Here is a 22,358-nt window from a genome sequence, read left to right on the forward strand (position 1 = left end):
ACAAGTGTTCTTTTCGAAAGTGCGAAAACCTTGTACGCCTCGCAATATTGGGAAGTTGCAGTTTAGAACGAAAACCGTTAGGTTCGCTGGACAGCGTTGTTTTCATGATAAGGCGACAGAAATGTATTGTACTGATTGTAAACAGGGGCTGGGAATTTCGATGCAAGTATAGGTGGAAATATTCTCGCCACATATTGCATTTGGTGAAGGTTTGCAATGTTGCAAACTGCCAAGTCTAGAATTTCATACTAATTGAACAAGCTTTGAGAAGGATTAGTATGATGCAATGATTATAATTATAAATACTATTTATAATTATAAATACTAACAACCATAGATTTAAAGTATTAGGAAATAAAGCATGCTGCTCTAAGAATATAATACACATTGAATTTCGTGTTCAAAGTACAGTATTAAGCGAATTTTAACATGTAAACATTTTAAAGCAATACACATTTACCATGTTTGAGTGCGCTTACCAGACACTGTCCAACACACACACACACACACACAAAAAAAAAAAGCATTAAAATAGGTAGATTGAGCATGGGCAAGAACCCGGCTTCTTAAGGTTTTCCTAAGTGCCACGAGGTGAATGCCTAGATGGTAGCCTCTGTAAGGCCAGAATTGGGCCAAACACTGACGCTCCAAAATTGGCGGGAGATATATTCCGCCAGAATATATTATGTTGCCAACACTTGCAAATATTGTGGTAGTGCGTTCCTATATCTTTTTTTTTTTTTTTTCATTTTATGGCTCCCTAAATTCGTTACGAAGTAAATATAGAAGTGTTTCTTTCATTTTCTTTCTTTTTCCTACTCATCTTTCTCATCCTCGCTCTCTTTTCCCCACGTTCTTAAAATCTGAATACTATCCTCCTGTAAGACTGTTTTTCTCTCCACGGCGCAAGGCTTAAACAGACCAACATGATATAGTTAACTATTAGCAGAACTGTACCAATAAATTCACATTAGAGACAGCGCCGTAACATAGATTTTTTCTGGGGGGGGGCATTAATACGTGTATTTGGGCCTCCTAGAAAAAGTTGTTTTTTTTCTAATTCTTGGGCCCCCTCTTTCTTTCTCTTAATCTTTATGGACCCCCGGAGCCTGTGAGCCTTCCCTTACGGCAAGGTCTGCGGGGCCGTTACTTACGCCCCTAGGTCCGTTCTATACATGACAAATTAATTAAGGGGACAATATTGACAAATCTCAAAGCCATACGAATAAATATTATTTCTAGGGCTCCTAACAGTAACTTTTTTTTTTTTTTTTTACTGAAATGGGCCCACGACTCATTTTTGTTTTATTTACCTTTTGTGTGCTGCTTTGTTTATGTAATGTAGTGAACCTGTTTGATGATTCATTTATAATTTCATGTTCGTATCGTATATGGATTAAGAAAATTTTGTCTCAAACTGGATCCTCTTCGAACGGTGGGGAACCTCCCTGGGGAGGCAGTTGCCCCTCCCCTGCCCCCACAAGTTACGGCCCTGATTAGAGAAGAAGTAAGCTTTCGAAATTTACGCAACTTGCAAATACCAAACCCTAATAGTGCTAAAGTTGATGAGTTAGTGGCACTGTTACCACTGCGATAAGGGAAAAGAAGGGGAAGGACTGCTAAGATTCGCTAGCTAGGTTTTGTGTCAAAACACAGCGCCAAGCTATAGTAAATGGACAATACTATTCTTTTTATCCCATTGTGTATTGTGTATTCTTATACCATTGTGAAATGTATCATAATTCTTTTTCTTTCAGGTTGAACGAAGGAAAAGAGATTTCGTGGGACGACCTGACGTGGGAAATGAAGGAGCAAGTATTGCGTCATTTGTTTCTACAAATAAATTGCCATTACACAAAGAAAAACCAAGAAATTGAGATATGTAAATCTATTTGTGAAAGTAAAAAATCGAAGCCAGTTGTGAAGTCCAGTGACGACAAACCCAAAGATAGAAGTAATGGTAGAGAATTAAGTTTAACTCCAGCAACTGAATTTATAATTAATGCTCTTTTTGAAACACAATACGAAAGATTAAAGAAACTGTAAAATTCTTGTCTGTGTGTGGATATTTCAATAAAATTATCTTGCATATGTCCAATTCGATCTTAAAATTATTTTTATATCATTCTTTTTAATGTAGCATTATAAAATTGTCTTCTCCCCCGCAGAGCTGTTCGTGGCTATATAAATGAGGCACATAAAACTAGGATGTAGTGTTCAGTGACGGTAAAACTGCCTCTTTTTTCTCCCCTCTTGCAGGATTTACTTCCCCCCCCGACTTTCGGGTTCCTAGTAATCTATGAAACCAATCACTTGAGGAGGGCGGGCATAAAAGTCGAGGTTTGCCGCGGTGTAGGTGTTATTGACACCACTGGCAATGTTATATCCAGTGGTGCCCACCCCCCCTTATGTCTATGACGCACCCCCCAATTGTCTATCCGTAGTTGTTCTTCCATGAAAAAAAATCTTCTTTTCGATTAATTTTACCCCCCCCCCCTCATCAAACATATTTATATAGGTTTTAACCCCCCAAATATTTCAATGACGCAGTTTGCGTCATAGCCCCCCTTGTGGACACCCCTGTTACATCGGTAGGAAACGAAGTGGCATTCGTTAATCTATATCTCCGTGTGTTTTCTTACAAAAATAACATTACTTTTAAGCAGTAGCGTAGCCAGGATGTGTTTGGGGGGGGGCAAGTGCTGTTATAGGTACATATAGAAAACTTACAAACAAACAAATATATAAACATAAAAATATTTTTTAAAAAATTACAAACATCAAAGTGCCAAAGTACATTGTCGGACCTCTTTGGGGGGGGCTGCCCCTCTGGACCCCCTTTCCTACGCCACTGCTTTTAAGATAACGACCATCGGGTTAGATTTTTTTCTTTCTTCAACGTCGAATCATTCTTCTTCCCTTCCTTACCTATAAAAAAAATACATCCTATACAGAAAATAGAGAAAACATGTGTACTAAACACATCAGAAAGGATGTTCCAGGAGGGTACTTCTGGTATTATTCTATTTATTATTATATTACAAGCGCATTATTTTGGTCTGCTCTGGGAGAACACTCTCACAGCTCCGGAGGACAATGCCCCCCAAAAACATGTTTAGAAGAAATACTGTGTATACTAACTACAATACTACCGGATAGTACCAAGATTTCTTAAAAGTTCTAGCCTTCTTACCATCTACCTGAATCAATGATAAAGCAGGGGTAGGGGTTCATTGTTAAGAATAGCCCGTTGAGCCACTTCACTCCGCCTAGAAAATCGTTTAACAAGGAAAGGATGACATCACATGAACCAATGTCCTTCATCATGTACACATTAATTCATTCATCACAAGACCAACGTTCTAACACTGTCACAAACTTTAAAAAAAAAAAAAAAAAAAAAAAAAAAAAAAAAAAAAAAACCTCGCACATAAATATCCCACAAACTCACTTAATCACTTGAAAACAACTCACAAAAAATACCAACACGTAAATATTTTACAACGCACAATATCGCTAGAAACAAGCATAAAACATGCAGAAATCACGATTTACAACCGCTATTCGTAGATTTTCGCGCTCTTACTACAAAAATGTTTCATAGTATTAACGTAACTGGTATAGTTATTTTTCTTTTTCCGTCAACGTTTATAATAAGTTTACTATAAATTAAGTATGGACCACTATACATTTTAAAACAAGATATTAAAAATTTCCTTCAAAGGAAATATTATACTTACTAAAACGTTCTAAAATTAAATGTTGTTAATAGGAATCAACGCTTACGTTTAAATTTATTCAATTTGCAACACTGCATGCCCTTATCTAGGGAACAGCGGAGAGGCATATTTTCGAAATACACTCAGCCCTAGCCAGAAGGCATTGTAAGCAGGTTACGTTTGGCAACATCGCACGGAAACAAATGAATGCTGAATTGCATTCTAACCCGTTCCTACTACTACTATTATTACTTTTACTACTACTACTACTACTACCTTTACCACTACTACTTCTTTTGCTATGAATCTGTATAGTACAAGGGCAAACTTATTTTTATGAAAGAAGTTTAATGAAAATTTTAAAAAATAATCGTTAAATCACTTTTTGAATATTATTTTTAATCTTGTTTTAACGAAAGAAGTGTTATAAAACTTTATAAATAAGAAAACCTTTCCTTAGGTAGGGTTTGAACCCACGCCAACAACAAATTTCCTTGCTAGCATGTTGCACTAGCTCACTCGGCTACGAGGGCCGACAGCATCTGGCATTTACTTTGTGCTATATGTAGGTGATGTGATGTCACCAACAGGATCATGATATAGACGTCATTTATTTTTCCTACATTGTTGTCAAGCGTAACCCGTTCACAATGCCTTATGGCTAGAGTTCAATGTATTTCGAAAATACGCAGCGAAGTGTATGGCAAGTGTCACTCTCTGGTTCAAGCATGCGCAGTGCGTGTGGGCAGGCACATTTTCAACTGGTTTCCCTTGAGAGACAGAACATTGGAGTAATTCTTAACCCAAGATTATTGCTCTTAGCTAACTCCTCTCCCTTTCAGACTGCAAAAGGGATGTTTCCGTTGTCAACAGTGCTTTGCTGCTGAGGCCGAATCTGTTTCAGGCCTCAACATAGGATTGGAATTTTTAAAACTAAAATTATCATGCCAAAGAACATAAATTTTCGCTTTTGCCTTTGACTTTATTAAATTCTGTAATATTTTACAAACATTTTCTATACTTAAGTAAATGAATTTTAAGAAGTTTGTTTTGTGTTATACATTAAATAATTAGAAACGAGTTTTATTTCAAAAATTACACACACAGAAATGTTGACTTAATTTTAAATTTATTGCAAAAAGCCATTTTAATTTTGCTCAAAAATATAGGTTAGGCCAGGCCTCACCGGACGAACCGCTAATGCTCCCCAGATATTCTAATACGGGTTTCAATCTCCTCATCGTACGCACATGAAAAACCCGCTAAATTCACCTGACATTCCCCATTCCCCCAAAATGTATTGTCTGCTTTTAAACTAACTCAGGGGCGGATCCAGGACCGACTTCTGGGGGGGCGGTGGGTTGTCATACTGCTACTTTTAAGGGCTCCGAACTTCGGGATGGGTTTTATTTATATATATAAAATAAGAAAGTTTCCTCTTCTGGGGGGGCGATCGCCCCCCCCCTGGATCCGCCCCTGAACTAACTTAATGTTTTTGACCTTCAATGGGGCCTCATCTGCAAAGAAAGAAAAAGAGGGGTGATGGTCAGATTTTGTTCATGCAGGCATGGCAAAATGCAGGCCAACAAGTAGGAAGGAAGATATTCTTGGATTTGTTGAAGAGATAATGTGCTGGTGAGGGCTTAACCAGGGTGTCTACTAAAATTCCAAAATGAAATTTCGTGACTTTTGCTTTCCCAAACCGTAAAATTTCGTAACATTCTCAAGAGCGAATTAGACTGAATTTTCATGCGTGTGATAGAAGCGTGCTTTGCTTGCGATTTGGTAGCTTCTAAAGCCGACCATAGACATTTTTGGTGGTGAATTTTGACGTTCCATAGAAACAAAAAAAAATTCCAGTTTGTACTTATATTTGTACAGACAAAAAAAAAAATCGTGACTTATTCTTGACTTCCATGACGTTTTCTGATTTAGTGACCTTTTCATGACTTTCGTGACCGATAGACACACTGGTTTAACTGACTGTTCGTTAAATGAACCTGCGGAAACGGAAATAACCTTTAAAAAGTATGCACAGCCAGGGGCTTAATGATGATTCAAATATGAAAGGCAAAAGAGCTGGTGTTTAAAAAAGAATTACTGACCTAATCCCCGAGCATTTAATGTACCTTAAATATCGTGGTTAATTATGCTATATCACATCCAGAGAACAGATGCCTGTCCGATTTTTTTAAACACTATAAGATGTTTTCAATATCTTTTCAAACTTCACATATAAGTAACATTTTGACGAATAATGTGACAACTTGAATGTTAAACTACTAAATGGTACTAGAATAAAATACGAGGCGCACACAAAAACTACGTCGTTTTATTCTAATCTCCAAGAACAAGGAAATACAGAGAACTAACCTGTATCTATTTCCCAATAGACTCTCCCTCTTTATTGCCATCGCTCCGTCCATTTGTGAAGCATTTGCAGGGTGTCTACTAAAATTCCAAAATGAAACTTCGTGACTTTTTCATGACCTTTTCTTTACTAAACCATAAAATTTCGTACCATTCTCAACAGCAAATTTGGGTGCGAATTAGGCCGAATTTTCATGCATGTGATAGAAGCATGCTTTGCTTCCGATTTGGTAGCGTCTAAAGTCGATCATAGATATTTTTGGTTGTGAATTTTGATGTTTTATAGAACAGAATTTTCCAGTTTGTACTTATATTTGAACAGATAAAAAAAAATCGTGATTCAAAAGCTAAATTTCGTGACTTTTTCTGACTTTCATGACCGTTTTCTGATTTCTTAACTTTTTCATAATTTTCGTGACTTTCCTGACCGATAGACACCCTGATTTGGCATAGTCATCTTCGGAGATGTGTTTCAGATATTGACAAATAGCACTTACCAGGAATGATCGACTGGCAAAATGGCTTCCACGAACAGAATCTTTGAGGTTTAGGAATAACCAGAAGTCACTTGGGGCTAAATCTGGTAAGTAAGATGGGTGTGACGCAGAAGTTCAATACCGTGATCAGCGAAGAATGAAGTCAGAACATTACCACGGTGTGGCGGTGCATTATCCATGTGGAGGAACAATTGTCATTTCTCAGTCAATTTTGGTAAACAATTATGTATCCAAAAGTGTACGAAAATACTTGCCCGTTATTGTATGACCTTTCGGAACAAGGTGGGACAATATCACTCCCTGAGAATCCCAGAAGATATCGTGCAGCATTTTCTGATCGGATGCCACCTGACAATTTTTGTTTGGGGGGGGGGGAAGGATGAATCTGTGTGTTACCACTGCATCGACTGTCCTTTTGTTTCTGTGTTGAATAATGGAATCCGTGAATTAACTATTGCCACAATACTTTTCAAGAAATTGCATTCTCCTTCTGAAGCGTGTCAAATTTGCTCACTTGACCGAATCCTTGGCTCTTTTTAATCATCTTTAAGCATTCGTGCAACCCAGCGAGAAATTCTTTTTCTCAGACCCAGTTCGTTTGTAATTATTCATTCTATTATTCCCAATGTCAGCTCAGGTATCACGTGTTAGTCCTACATGGTGACACGCCTATCTTCCACCTTATTATTTATACATATTCTAATTATGTAAATTAATGTTGAAGTAATGTAGACCCTGCAGTGGGCATAATAAGAGGTGTGTTCTTAAGAATTGACTTATTTCAGTGTAACAAAATTTCACTATGTGAAAAAATGTTAAATTAAATTCAAAAATAAACTAGAAAAAATTAAAATCCGAGGTTACCAAAATTTTGTCAAACTGGTATTTTACTGTAATTTCAAGACAAGAAGGAAAATATACAGGGTGTTTCAAAACAACACCGACAATGTTCGAGGGGTTATTCCTGACATCAAGTTAAAACAAAAAGAATAGACCAACCTAGGTGCACAAATGCTTACGCTCCAAAAACAAGAAAAAATGAACTTTAAAGATCCATAGCTCCAAAACTATGGACCCTGCCGTAGTCGATCAAGACTTCACTTAAGAAGCGCTATCAAAAAATACAATATAAAAATACATAGATATATTTCAGAATCCTAAGGTACTCGCGCAACAATTTTTATAGTGGGAGTTTGGCTACGGGCATATAATTTGAAGTACTCTCCAACTACTTCTATAAATATTGTTGACGAAGTATCGCAGCATTCCGCAACATGGATATTTGGATAGGGCACATACTAGTTCCTAAGTGAAGTCTTGCCTCGGCTACGGTAGGTCCTATAGTTTTGGAGCTATGGACCTTTAAAGTTTATTTTCTCATGTTTTCTTCAGCCTATAACTCCGAAAGGAAGCATTTGTGCACCCAGGTTGGTCTATACTTTTTGTCTTATCTTGGTGTCAGGTATCACCTCTGAAACGTTGTCAGTGTTGTTTAGAAACACCCTGTATAAATTGAAAAGAAAAGTACAACTTAGTTTGATGTGATTTATTCTCATAATTTGGGTTAACATTCAAGAGTGATGTTAACTAGAACATTTTTTTTTTTTACTGAGATTACTAAAGAGTCTGTGATAATTGATACTTGTGCATTCATACAACATGAATAATAATTTCTGTATGCGTCCAACTATTTCCTTGTTTTCTATTGTTTAACTCTGTCCTCCTAATAAAGGAAACAGGTATTTCACTGGATTCTCACACTGCGGTATTGTATTTCTGATAAAGCAACGTGTTTGAAAAAAAAAATGATTACAAATATGTAATGCATTATAATAATTACATAATGACAAAATATTTTGAATCAAATAAAAATATTTATACATTTCTAATACAAAACACAATAAAATTGTATATCTAAAAATATTAAAGCATTATAAAAAAAAATGACAATGGCACATACATATACATAAAACAAATATGCTATAAGAATATTCTTTGAATTTGAAAGTGCTTTTTACATATTTCAAATACTGCAAAAAATAGAAGAAGCTATTAATATTTTAGATGATTTTTTTCTTACGTGTTTACAAAACATTAATCCCTTGTTCTCCATAAATCAATCAACAGGACTTCTTGAAACTGTTGGACATGTTTAGAATAGAGCATTTTGTGAGGAATGAAAAAAGTTACACAACACAATAAAACTTGTACTATATTGTCAGCGAAAATCTGTGCTCAACGAATATACGAGGGCTATCCAGAAAGTTCCAGCCATTTTGGCCTATCGCGGCAGTGGGCGGAGCTGGAGTCGCCATCTTGGTGTCAGAACGTTGCCAGACTCAGTACGCATACAGCTGTGGTAGCGTCAGGACTGTGACGCTCTTACTGTTTTCTGTGACGTGTTAACAATGTGCTGCAATAGAAAATCCCGCCTCTTGTGAGGTGCGTTCTGGGATTAGGTTTTTATTTGGCAGAAAACCAAAAGCCTATTGAAATCCATCGCCAACTGTGTGAAGTGTACGGACATGAAATAATGATCGTTTTCCACGACCACGCACGTCCGCACATGGCCAAGCGTACCCGAGATCTCTTGGATGGATTTGGAAGGGAGATGTTAGATCACCCACCATAAAGCCCGGATTTGGTGCCGAGCGACTACCACCTCTTCCCAGCGATGAAGACATGGCTCCCTATACAGTGCTTTGATAATGACGCTGAACTGCATGCCGGGGTAAGCCAGTGGTTGAAATCGCAGGCAGCAGATTTCTACCGCAACGGTATTGAAAAAACTTGTGCCACGGTATGATAAGTGCCTTAATTTGCGGCGATTATGTGGAAAAATAGCTTAAGTGAGTGCGTTTTAGTTTTTTTTTTTTTTTTTTTTTTTTTTTTAACTTCAAAACGTCTTTCACTTTTTGGACAGCCCATATATATCAGTGAAAACCTGTGCTTAACGAACACATATTTCGTGATTTTTTTTTTTTTAATTTGATGTCCCACGATTATGCATCGTGACTAACGGAGGCGTGATAATGATGGAATGAAGAAAGTAAGAGGAAACGGGACAACCCCGAGAAAATTCATTTACATGGTGTTTATCCAACACAAAGCCTATTTGGCGGCAGCTGAGATCGAACAAGAGGTCCCAGCACCAGAGAGGAACGCCTACCACTGAGTCACCGCGGGCCCGTAAATTTCGAGTACAATTATACATTACAATTAAACCTCAATTAAACCGAAACCGTTCAGTATGCAAATAGGAAGCCTTTCACATTCTCAATAACGATTTTTTTTTTTCGTTCAAAATGTAGTGATTCAATATTTCTAAACTTTCCATTTTTTTTAGCACCCTAGCCACAGTTAAGTTACTAAAAACAATTCTAAAGAGTAAGTGCCATAGAATAAGTGGAGATGAGCAGTGGAAAAGACATGTTTCTATACGCTGCCCACTAAACGGAATGCAGTAATATGCGTAATATGTCTACACAATTTACCCTGATTTTGGCTTCAAGAACTTGACTTCCGAATAAAGTTGATAATTGGTCCTCTTTTCTCGTTCTCTGTTCAAAATTTCCTGGATTCTTTTGTGGTTAATGTTACACACGAATAAAACTGTCAGTCGCAAAACAATGTCAATGCAGTCAGTGAAGCTTCTACAGCCAGTAGGTACATCCACTTGTATTCTCACAAATAGTTCAAGTACCATTATGTATGCACAGGAGCGGCGATTAGGGCAGGAGGCAAGAGGGAGCAGTTGCTCCCTCACTTTTTTCGAAGTGTCACCATAATGTATATAGTTTCATTTGGAAATGTAAAGTTTTTGTATGTATTGCTGGTTCATAGAAAAAAAATGATGCCACATATTATTTGCCGTTGCGTGAGTACGTATTGGCTATTTGTCTTCCCGTGAAGTTAAGAAAGCTACAGGAATTGCGTTTTAATTGCCGCGGAAAATGGCCCAAAAATGAACCTATTGGAGCGCAACAGTTCCCCGCACACTTTCATTTCTTTAAATATCGTAGCATATGCTTGTAGTATTTACTGTCGTTCATTGTCTAAGAGTAATAACACATTTGATAACATGTGTGGAATTAAAAATTAAAGTTGTTCATTAACCCGTAGTTTCAATGCAATTTTTGCAAAACAAGCCTCATTATTCATTACTATGATTAATATTATCCTTTCTATTTATTTGCTTTGCAAATTTGTTATTAAATAATCTGATCACACAATTTTCTAGACAGAATTTAAGATGTTCATGAGCAAGGAATCAAATCTCTTCTTACACCTTCGTTGTTTAAGAGTACAGAGGGCTAATACCTACTTGCGTTGCTCTTGTCAATTTACTTAGTAAAATATGAAATACGATACACGGTATTTTAATTGAAAAAATAGTATCATATTAATTTTGCAATCTTTCATCCAAGTATTAGAAACAACCAGGAAAACTAAAGTTGATATACAAATATTCAGATCATGTCCTGCTCTCCACTTTTAACGCCCAATCGCCGCCACTGTGTATGCATAATACCAGCCATAATCTATTTCATCATCTTATTTGCGGGAGCTCATGTGGTTTGGATTCCACGTTAATCAGTAGGTCCACGTCTTATATAGCCTCGCTGCTGAACGGGACGTAAAACTCAAAAATCAATCAATCATCTTACTTTTCAAAATAACTAATTACAACTTAGTGCATCTTTACTTGATTGCTTTAAGAAATCATTCATACATTACATCAAGTCATCAATCATTCATAACGAAGACTGCATCAATATCGGATAATTATAGATACTCATCATCATAACAGAATTCATTACTAGATTATACTTCATAATTTACAGATCACCAACAACAAACATCCACATCATAAAACCTAAATATCATTTTCTTTCTCTTCTTCTATTTCTGCCGTCTTGCCTAGTTAATAACACTATACTACTTACCTATCTTTACCATCCGTATTCATTATAATACTATTCAAAATCAATGCAAGTTTATTAAGTGGAATCTGGTTCATAATAGAAATAAGATACGGTCCCGCAGAATTCTGTTAAACTTAAATTTCAAAAATTGCATTATTTTTATTTATTGCAGTATTTCAAATAATGTAAAAAATACTTTTTAAAATTTGATGATTTGCTTTACATTTTGGTTTAAATTCCTGGCCGTTTCTAACAGCTGGAAAAAAAGAAGAGGGGAGATCTAAAGGATAAGGACCTGACTTGAACAATACATGTCATTCAGTAGTACTCTCTACCGATAATTAAGACTGTTTTTGTTGGCAATATCGTTTCCTCAACACTCATCTTCCACTAAAACGTCAGAAATACACAGGAATTTAAAAGAGGTTGTAATTACAAACTGACCTAATTAGATTTAAATTACAATAATCATTTTTACAAATATCAACCATAATCGTCAGAACAAGCAACTTTTTTTAAAAAAAAATATCATTTGAAATCAGTTTAAACTCATTTCTAGATTGACAATATACAGAATGGTATATATTATAGTGACGACAGATAAAACCAAACTTTTAAAATAGTACACATATATATTCATTTAAAAAAAATCAGTAACAATAATCAGTAACTTAAAGAAAAAGTTTATACAATATCTAGCTACGCTGTCTCATTTACAGAAAATGATACAAGATAACCACATTGAGCGTACAGCAAAGAATTTACTGACTTTGTCAACAATCTCTAGCGTGGAAACAGTTTTAGACACACACACATGCTTTTTTTTTTTTATGAACAAACCCAATTTTAACGAATTTATTTAAGGTATTCTGTGTCCAGTTCTTGCTGAAGACGATTACGTGGAAATCGTAACGAAAACCTTTCTAGACATTTCTTGATGATTTTGTTTTCATATATCCCTCACAAATGAAAATTTGCGGCTCTACGCTGTATTTGATTGCCATTTTGTATCGCTTCTATGAAAATAAGAACAATGCAGCCAGATATTGTATTAAATCGCTCATTATTTATTGTAAATTACTATTTACCAACGTATGTGTAAACCCTTTCTGTTTCAAGTGTGCCCATTCTGACGCTGCTGTCGATGTGTGTTTTCCCGTGCCTCCCTCGAAAGAGGAGGGACAAGTTGCTGCGGCCAGATCTTTCAATTGTTAGAAGCGGAAGCGTTGCCACAATGAATTATTTCAGAACATCGCTGTGCTCTGTCTTGTCATCCACTCTAAGTAGCCTACGATCTTCACTCGTCACAGCTAAACAACTGAATGACAAATTGTCAACACAGCTTAGGTTATTCACTTCTTTTTCCTACGCACAGGGAGGGTTTCCACCGTCAGAGAACGGCGGGGGTAGGGCCGAAGTATGTTTTGCATATTTTCCGAGAGCACACCTGAAATAGACAAGCTCTACCACTTTAGAAAGTTGCTAAATTTTACTTTTGTATCGTTATAATGTGCAACGATATGCAGCAACATGTGTTATCCTCATAAAAGGAAACCCATATACTTAAAGCATATTATTTTGTCCTTGAAATACAACTGTCAAGAATTTCTTGGAAACAGTAATATAGGAATAACATTTGTTAAAACTTTGTATACAAAATTCAAGTAACTGATATTTTTCATGCAACATCGCATTAATAAAACTACTTGCAGCTATAAAGTAACTTTTAAAAAATCTTTCACATAATTGATTACTACAAAATAAAACACTCAATGAATCACAGTGAAAAAAATGTTATAGATCACAGGAAAATAACACAAAAAATAAAAGCATGTGCTTTCTTTGGTACAGGTTTCGAAAATAACCCTATTATCGCTGATACACTTATGGCTAAAATAAAGGCAATTTTACTATCTTTATTCTTCATATACCGGTCACTATATGGATATATTACATCCACTTTTCGGACAAATCTCTCATTTTTTTTTTTTTTTTTTTCGTTTCAAAATAATAGTAATAATAGAATATAAAATTTCCAAACAATCTTCTTAGTTCTTACTAAATATTATAATCTTAAAATAACTTCTGTTTTAGAAGGGTGTTTCATTCAAATAACATGTCACTTAAGCCCACAGTAAATAGGGCTCACAATAAGTTATGTTCTCAATTAAACGGTTTTAAAAGTTTCAGACGTCCATTTACGATCTTTTCCTCTAAAAATTATTAACATGCATACTGAATTTATACGCCTAGAGAAAGCTAAACGCTGTGCTCAATTCTGTTACTCTTTTATATTATAATTATTTTTGAATTGCTCACTCTGAAAGAATAAAATACACACTAGTTCTTAAAATTTAATTTACACAAGGCGTATCTTACGGAAACTTTTAGCTATACAATGATTAAATGCTCTAACTGCCTCTAATAATTCCTTTCTTTTGTTTCTTTAGGTTTCTTTCATTAAAAAATATTTCTAGATATCAGTTTCAAGCTCAGATAAACTTATGTTAGAACATATCACTAAGAGCCCCAAATAGAAGGAAAACAGCCTTCACTTAACCTTGAAATCAGGAATGTCACTTGAAACGGAATGTTTGAAGACATTAGTACTTTGTTTTATATTCTCTTCTACTTGTTCTGGTACGTTACCTTACACACTAACGAATTAAAAAAAAAAGCTAAAAAATAAATAAAGCGTCAGACACTCACGGAATGTTTGCAAAAAATACAAAGAACAAGAAGAACAATACAATTACAAATATATATATATATATATATGAATGTCTAAATATATGTATATACAAACACTAGCTCTTGTAGTTAGGTAAAATTAGAATCTGTGACGAACACGGATTAATTCTAAAACAAAGGGCAGTAGGAAAAAACACAAACTATTTTGGAAAAATCATTTTAAAAAAATAAAATATTTTCAAAATTATGCTTATGGAGAAACAGCTGCATTTAACCTTCCTGTTTTCATTAGAAGTCGTAGTAAAAATAATACATTATTTAAAAAAAAAAAAAAAAGAAGAAGAAGAAGAAGAAAAAGAACTAAAAATGTAACAGTTCACTCAGAATCTTGGCTTCATTTTCAAATTTCAATAGTTCATTTGTTTTCATACATATATTCTGAATATCTTTGTTTTTCCCTTCTAGCTTATTTTGAGAAGATTTAAATTTTTATTAATTATGGACTATGATTTTTCACTTCTCGGATACTAAATACAAATTAACATTAACGTATCACTGTTATAAAGATAGATAAATATTGATTACCTCCATCACAAAATACATTACGTTAAAATAACGAATTTTCGTTTTTCCTAGAAAATGATACAATTCATTTTGCAGAGCACAACGTAAACGATATTATGTTAAGTGCAAATCACTTTCACAAGTATAACATCTTTTAAGAGCCTGCCATACTAAAAATAATACAACATTTATCATTTTTCTTATGCTTGTTTATTCATAAGTGAAAGAAAAATGAAATGAAATCTTTAAGTTTTACGTCCCACGGTTATGCCGGTTAGGCTAAAGGAGACGATGATGATGAGAGATGAGTGAATTGGTGGAATGAAGAAAGTGGGAGGAAACGGGAGAACCCCGAGAAAACCCATGAGCACGGTGTTTGTCCACCACAAAGTCCACACGGCGCGAGCTGGGATCGAACCAGGGACCCCAAGCACCGGACGTGAACGCTCTACCACTGATCCACCGCGCCCTCCCATAAGTGAAAGAAGATAATGAAATGCAACTTATCACGATTATAGATTATTCTACAACAAAAATAAGAACCTGAAGAATTTTCACTGTTGCCATCCATAGAAATTACAGTAGAAATTACAGTGTTGCCAGAATAACAATTCCCTCAAAATGTAGTTAAGGCAGTGACTAGAGAAACAAACTCAACTGCATTTGATTACGTATAATATTGTCTTGGAATCATATTTTAAATAATAGTTGTATTTATTTGTAATAAACAAGATAGTTTTAACATACAGTTATTAATATTAAATAGTAATGTTATTTAAAAAATAGTTCACTGATACCAAAACAACATGATATGTAATCAAATGCAGTTGAGTTCGTTCTTCTAGTCGCTGCCTTAACTTATATTTTGCGGGAGTTGTTATTCTGGCAACACTGTAATTTCTATGGGTGGCAACACTGAAAATTCTTTATGTTCATATGTTCAGTTGTAGAATAACATTATCTATGACTGTGGTAAGTTGCATTTCATTATCTCCTTTCACTTATGAATAAACAAGCAAAAGAAAAATGGTAAATTTTGAATTATTTTTAGTATGGGAGGCTCTTCATGTACTACATTCTTCTTTTCCTAAAGAAAATATATTTCAGCTGTATCATACTTTTAGTGTATGATGTAAAAATAAAAAATAACGCACAAACAAAGGAAGTTCTTCCTACATATAGGAAAGTATGGTCCTACTTACCATCTAGTAATAAAATTATTTCTTTTTAATTATTCAACCGGAAAACAATCAGATATTGAATTCAATTATTCAATTGTAATCTACTTGTTTTTAATGTTACTAATAAAAATATATTGACCATAATTTTAAGTGAAATTAACTGTACACAGAGCATTTTAAGTGTTTTGACGTTGAGGCTAACACTACAACAAATATAAATACGCGAAAATTAAAAGCAAAACACACGATTATGAATGTCTGCCACACATACACACACAATACAATGAAATAAAGCTATATCACAATAAGCTAGCAAAAATATACGTATACATTAAACCAGTATCATACAATTCCATAAATTCTACAGTATTTCAACATAAACTTTACAGTATGCTTACTAACATTATGTTTTTCATATAATATTATGAATTATATATGGTTTGTTTACTTTTTATCCCGTTCGTTTTTGTTTCAAACTTACACCTGCAAAAACAATCATGTCCCAGATTTCCAAAATAGATTTGACAATACCCATGTATATTTCTGTTGCATATGTATAATCCGATTTACTTTTTGAAAACTTTTAAAGCGGTTTTCTGTAAGATTCTTTCTCTCCCGGAAGTTTAATTAATACCTTGTTTCATTTATTTTTTAAAATTATTTACAAGTCTCTTGTCTAAGCAAAATAGATGTACGAAAAAATAAAATGAAATCTTTTAAGTTTTACGTCCCACGCTTATGCCGGTTAGGTTAAAGGAGACGGTGATGATAAATGAATGAAATGAAGAAAATGGGAGGAAACGAGAGAACCCCGAGAAAACCCACGCACACGGTGTTTGTCCAACACAAAGTTCACTTGGCGCGAGCTAGGATCGAACCCACGTACCCAAAGACCCCATGTACCAGAGATCAACGTTCTATCACTGAGCCACTACGAAAAAGTTTCAAATAAACATACAAGCAGTCACAAAATTATGTCATTTAACTAATAATTACAAAGTTACTAGATTTCCTATCCGTTCTTTGGTGATTCGCTTAGAAAGCTACTCGAAGCCTTTGAGTATTGTTCTCATGAATAAAACAAAACATTCTGTGCTCGACATTACGCAATCTATTTAAAGATGGGAGGGAGTATATGTATCATAAAGATCAACATTTTTTTTTTTTTTTTTTTAATCTAATGTATGGCGAAGCACAAAATGCAGTTGACAATTTCCACTGCAATTGCGAATTAACATAGATGAAAACAAGGCTCTATTAGTTCTGCTCACTTTTTAAATAAGAAAAGATACATGACTACTGTTTTTGTTCCCAAGTGTATTCTTAACGGCTATATACTATTTATAGCACAAATCGTTCGACAAGTCCTATAACTCAGCGAGATGATAGTACCCGTAAAAAATTGTATGACATTAAGTACTGTATAATTTATTAAGGTATATTGCAGTGTTTAGTAAATAAAACCGACATTTGTGGAAAGTGAGAAACCTGGCTGACTGAAGGCTTTTCTTGTGTAGACCGGCTATTGGGTCTCTATGGAACAGGTCTCCTCAAACACCAGATTTAAATACTCTGAAAACAGTGATACTTAGTGTATCACAAGTCAAAACTGTACAAATTACAGGAACGAACCATCTGCGCGCTACAATCAACGACCTTTCACGCTATTCTATATCCTGAGGAACACGAGATTCCATTGCAGACCATGTTTCCAACTTGGCAACACAAGAAGACTTTTCTATTCTATGTTATTTTTATGCAGGAAATTTCGGACACCCTGTATATTAAGATGCAAAAGAGCCGGTACATTTGTGGTTAATGTACAACATTTCTTGTTTTGTCATTTTACACACGTTCACTTATGCGTAGACACACACACACATAAATATACATAATTTCATACGTACATAATACCTCTACAAATTCATTTTTACTGAATCTTTTTCAGCAAAAATTGAAAAGTGATGAATTTGTCGCAGCTAACGATACTATTTAGCTAGTACATGAATTCATTTATATCTATCTATATACATACATATATAAACGTGATTGATAACGAGAAAGTGTTGTCTTTTATCTATGCGACCACAGGTTTTCATAAATAATTCATTAAAACTAAAACAAAAGAAGCTCTATCCTGCAAAACCAGAGTGAGCCTTAATCACTACCCTACGGAGACAGCACTATACAATAATATCAATGTTCCGACATTCTAACATCTCACATATCTTTCTGTACACTTAATAAAACGTAGATTGAACATACGTTAAATCTAAAAGCTATATACAATATAATCTCGTAGATATCACTGGCATATTACAACAGATAATCGGACAACATAAAAACAAACTGTATTTATTTTTTTACCTCTACTTACTAAACATGTAGAGTACTCAAAAATAAAATTCTCTGCCGACAACATTATTGCACTTGTCTTCGAGGAGAAAGTCAGACGTCAACTTCTGAAATAGGAACATCTCTTGCTAAAAATCAAAGCACCTTCACCATTAACAAGCTCATAGCAGACCCAAAGGCCAAACCAGCACCTAGGAAAGCTGCCATCATAGAAGATGCAATTTCCTGTTCGCCCGAGTCCACAATCCTAGAAAATAAGTCATGTGAAAACTCAACATAAATTGTTTTGACTCAATTCATCTTTTTGATTAGAGTTACAAAGGTATCAATTTTGAAGCTAATATTTCATTCATTTATAAGTATTCACCTATTTGTATTCTTTAATGCAGAATATTTATTTATTTATTTATTTATTTGAGATGAAAACAAGAATTTTAGGAATAAGTCGAAAAATGCATTAAAGGATTGCGATCTTGGGCAATTATCAGTTTTTAGATCAGAGGCTACAAAACTTTTGAACGTCCCCTAAATCAAGTTTTCGTATTTTCTACGGAATAAGCACACCATACTGAGTTAAGTGATAGTTTGGGTTTGGATACACTATATGTAGTTCTCCAGATATAAGAGTGTAAGAAATTTTTGCCTAAAATATATTGGATCTTTTTGTCCAAGGAAATGAAATGAAATCTTTCAGTTTTACGTCCCACGGTTATGCCATGTAGGTTTAAGGAGACGGCCATAATGAGAATGAAGACTTCACTTTGATATGTTGCAACTTTAATAATTACGGTATGAAACATATTACTTCATCCTAGTGAAATGTACAGGGTGGCCAGAAAGTCCCTTTACACCCGAACTAAATGCGTGCAACAATATAAGATGTTACGATATTTAAGATTTGAACCTCCCACCCTGAATACTGATATAGCAAGAGTGCTCCTAACATGAATTGCCACGTGATTGTCGCGTAACTCCAACGTGACTGTCCGTGGAGGGAGAAGAATAAAGTCTGTCCGCTCACCAGTTCATTGCCTCACCTTTCCATGTTTGGTGAACAACAACATCAGATACCAGTAATTTCACTTTGGAGGAGTGTTTAGTGGCACGTGTGTGGGTCCATATACAGAAGCCACAACAACGAAAATATGCTGCAGGTGATGGATAAGTTTTGTGTAACGGTTCGATAAGAAGCCACAAAGTCGTATGACTTTGATCACGTGTGAAAAGAAAGCTTTTCGTCTGGGAAGTATTTTGGATGTCCCTCGTTCTGGTCGCCCATCAGAAACGTGTACAGAAGTTAGTGTGTCAGTGATGCGTTCACCCTGCAAAGTCGACTAGAAAGCGTTCTGCAGAACTTGGAATTACAACAAGCACAATGCAGCAACACAACAAAATGGATTTAAGCCTGCACGTATTCCGGCCAATAGTCATCAATCAACTAACCGACGATGACTTGAACCGCCGGCAGAAAGCATGCAGGATCTTGTCAAAGGAATTCCCCACTATTCCTGCTGGAAGTGCGTTCTTTCCTATGTTGAATACGCTATTTATCGAAATTCGCGGGATAGGAACGTCTTCATACGGGCAAAGATAAGTGTAGATGTAGAGAGAGTTTCTGGTCACCCTACACCAAGAAAATTCAAAAGAAAAAAATGAAATGAAATCTTTGAGTTTTACGTCCCACGAGTATGCCGGTTAGGCTAAAGGAAACAGTGATGATGAGTAATGAATGAAATGGTGGAATGAAGAAAGTGGGAGGAAACGGGAGAACCCCGAGAAAACCCACGCACACGGGTTTGTCCACCACAAAGTCCACTTGGCGGGGGCTGAGATCGAACCCGGGACCCCAAGCACCAAAGGTGAACGCTCTTACACTGAGCCACCGCAGCCCCAAAATTCAAAAGATCTACAAAGAAGATCCTGTTATGAGTCATAGATAGTTTTTGATGTGTTATATCGGAAGAACTAAAAAAAAAAAAAAAAAAAAAAATGCATATGCGCCATTTTATAATGCAGAGTTACGTGGCCGCGTAATAGTCTGACCAGGTTGAAAGTAGATGGAATTTACGAGGAAAATAAAACTAATAGGTCGTATAGATCGATAACAGTGCAGGAGAGAAGAGAAGAAATAATGAATAAACAGAAAAAATTGTATGCATAGAGAAAAAGGATTGAAAAATAAAACCAGCTGAATGCGAAGAGCATTGCCAGAACGAACTTAAAAAGATTTTTTTTTTTCGAAATTTATATGAAATTGTATATTAAATTTATTTGATTAAATTCAGTAGATAATATACTTACATATTTGGAACCTGTGTATTAGGGGATCTATTGAATTAGCTATAGTGAGCTGTCACTTTTTGTCACCGTATATATATACTGAAAATGCAGATATAATCAGTGCTACCGGTTACTACTTGGTACCAAAATGTTCAACATCCTCTTAGGTATTGATCACCACCATTATCATCTTTCTCTAACTTACGGTTCCCGAACTATGATTCCTTAAATCTCTCGAAATCGGAACTTTTTTGGCCAATATCTGGGGAACGGTTACCTGTTGGCCCGTGGCCACCGGTTACTATTTGGTACCAAAATGTTCACCATCCTCTTAGGTATTGATTATATCTCTCTTAAACTTACGGTTCCCGAGGTATGCCTCCTTAAATCTTCCGAAATCAACTTTTTTGGCCAATATGTCGGGAACGGTAAGATGATGCAAAAAATTCCATCACTTCTTCCCGATAATTTTTGATACTCTATCGAATGGAGGGTTCAAAATTGAAAAGTTCGCAAATAACAGACACACAAACACAGAGAATTCAGTAAAGAACTTCTTAAGTTCGCTGAAAATAATTAATCAATGTGCCCCTGTATGAACGGCATATATGTAGGACTTTATGCTTCATATATTCTTAAAGGCATTCTTGTGTCTGATGAAAACAATGCATTAATATCGAAACGTTGCACTCTATACTTTTTTTTTTTTTAGTTAGCTTTGTGTGAATTGTTTATATATATATGTTTAATAACTTTTTAAAAATCATTTTTACACTTATCAAAGTGCCTTGTAATATTAAACATTCTGAAAATAGCAGAATAATGGTCTCGGCGTTTTCTCACATTTTCAATCGTTTGGGGAGGTGGAGGGAGGGGGATTCAGGTACTGGCAAGGGACTTTATAGATCTTAAGCGGTCATAAGTTTGCTGCTACCAATATATGGAGTCTATTTCTCGAAGCTACTCGTCTTGTAATATGTTTTCTTACAAGTAAAATATCATGACGCAGAAACACTAGAGAAAGAACAAAAGCCATTTCTAAATACTAACTCTTTCACCTCTAATTTGTCATGATTTTATATTCAGTTTTGAAAAGATTCATACTAGTATTTTAAGACTAGCTTTTAAACGCCCATTGACACAACTGCTGCATCGGGGCTTTAAATCTCAATAGCTCAGCCCCTAATTAAACTAGAAAGATGATTTGGTACCAATGTATTCCTGAGGGATGAAGCTTTTCTCCAGAATGCATTTTATGTATGTGAAGGGTACCACGGGCGAGGGGGCAGGGTAAAGGATTTTTTTTAATACGTGAAGCGTTTTTATAGGAATTTCGTTATGAATTTTCATCTCGCTTTTAATTATAGCAATGGTTTCCATTTTTTTAAATTATTGTCACAAGTGTCTGACCTACACATTACCATCATTTTGTCAGTGTAGGGTGACTGTAAGGGTTGTCAGGGCTCCGCAAAATCAATTCTTTTATATTTTTTTAATGATTTTTGTTTCTTCTTCTTCTTCTACGAATATGGCGGGAATTGCACAATGTTACCTTGTTGGAATTTGTGGTCTATAAGCTTTCCAACGGTGTATGAATCATGGCTTCGTGATAGGGGAGTCACCAGAGCCCCCAACGTGAGAGTCTACGATTTTGTTAAAATCCTTGGCGGGCGTCTAAAGGCTAATAGTTTTGGGACATAGGCCCCTGGTTGTTGTCAAAAAAAAAGTTTTCCAGGTTCCTGGTGTTGACTTCTCCCATATGTATAAACTTTTAGG

At 35.3% G+C, this 22,358-nt stretch overlaps 2 protein-coding genes across 5 annotated transcripts in view; one reads left to right on the forward strand and one right to left on the reverse strand.

The window, feature by feature from the left end:
• The window catches only part of LOC145684592 (basal body-orientation factor 1-like), a 120,546-nt gene extending 118,449 nt beyond the window's left edge, over nt 1–2,097 (forward strand). For both annotated transcript variants that reach the window (XM_081756983.1, XM_081756984.1), the window contains one exon: nt 1,758–2,097. In XM_081756983.1, coding sequence (XP_081613109.1) covers nt 1,758–2,046 — 289 coding nt within the window. In that variant the 3' untranslated portion in view covers nt 2,047–2,097. The remainder of the gene's footprint in view (nt 1–1,757) is intronic.
• A 7,347-nt stretch (nt 2,098–9,444) lies between these two features.
• Ent1 (Equilibrative nucleoside transporter 1) overlaps nt 9,445–22,358 on the reverse strand; it is an 86,732-nt gene continuing 73,818 nt past the window's right edge. For all 3 annotated transcript variants that reach the window (XM_081758235.1, XM_081758237.1, XM_081758236.1), the window contains exon 12: nt 9,445–18,549. In XM_081758235.1, coding sequence (XP_081614361.1) covers nt 18,438–18,549 — 112 coding nt within the window. In that variant the 3' untranslated portion in view covers nt 9,445–18,437. The remainder of the gene's footprint in view (nt 18,550–22,358) is intronic.

The sequence above is a fragment of the Thermobia domestica genome, chromosome 5 (genome assembly GCF_964235325.1).
Source record: "Thermobia domestica chromosome 5, izTheDome1.hap1.1, whole genome shotgun sequence".
Taxonomy (NCBI): Eukaryota; Metazoa; Arthropoda; class Insecta; order Zygentoma; family Lepismatidae; genus Thermobia; species Thermobia domestica.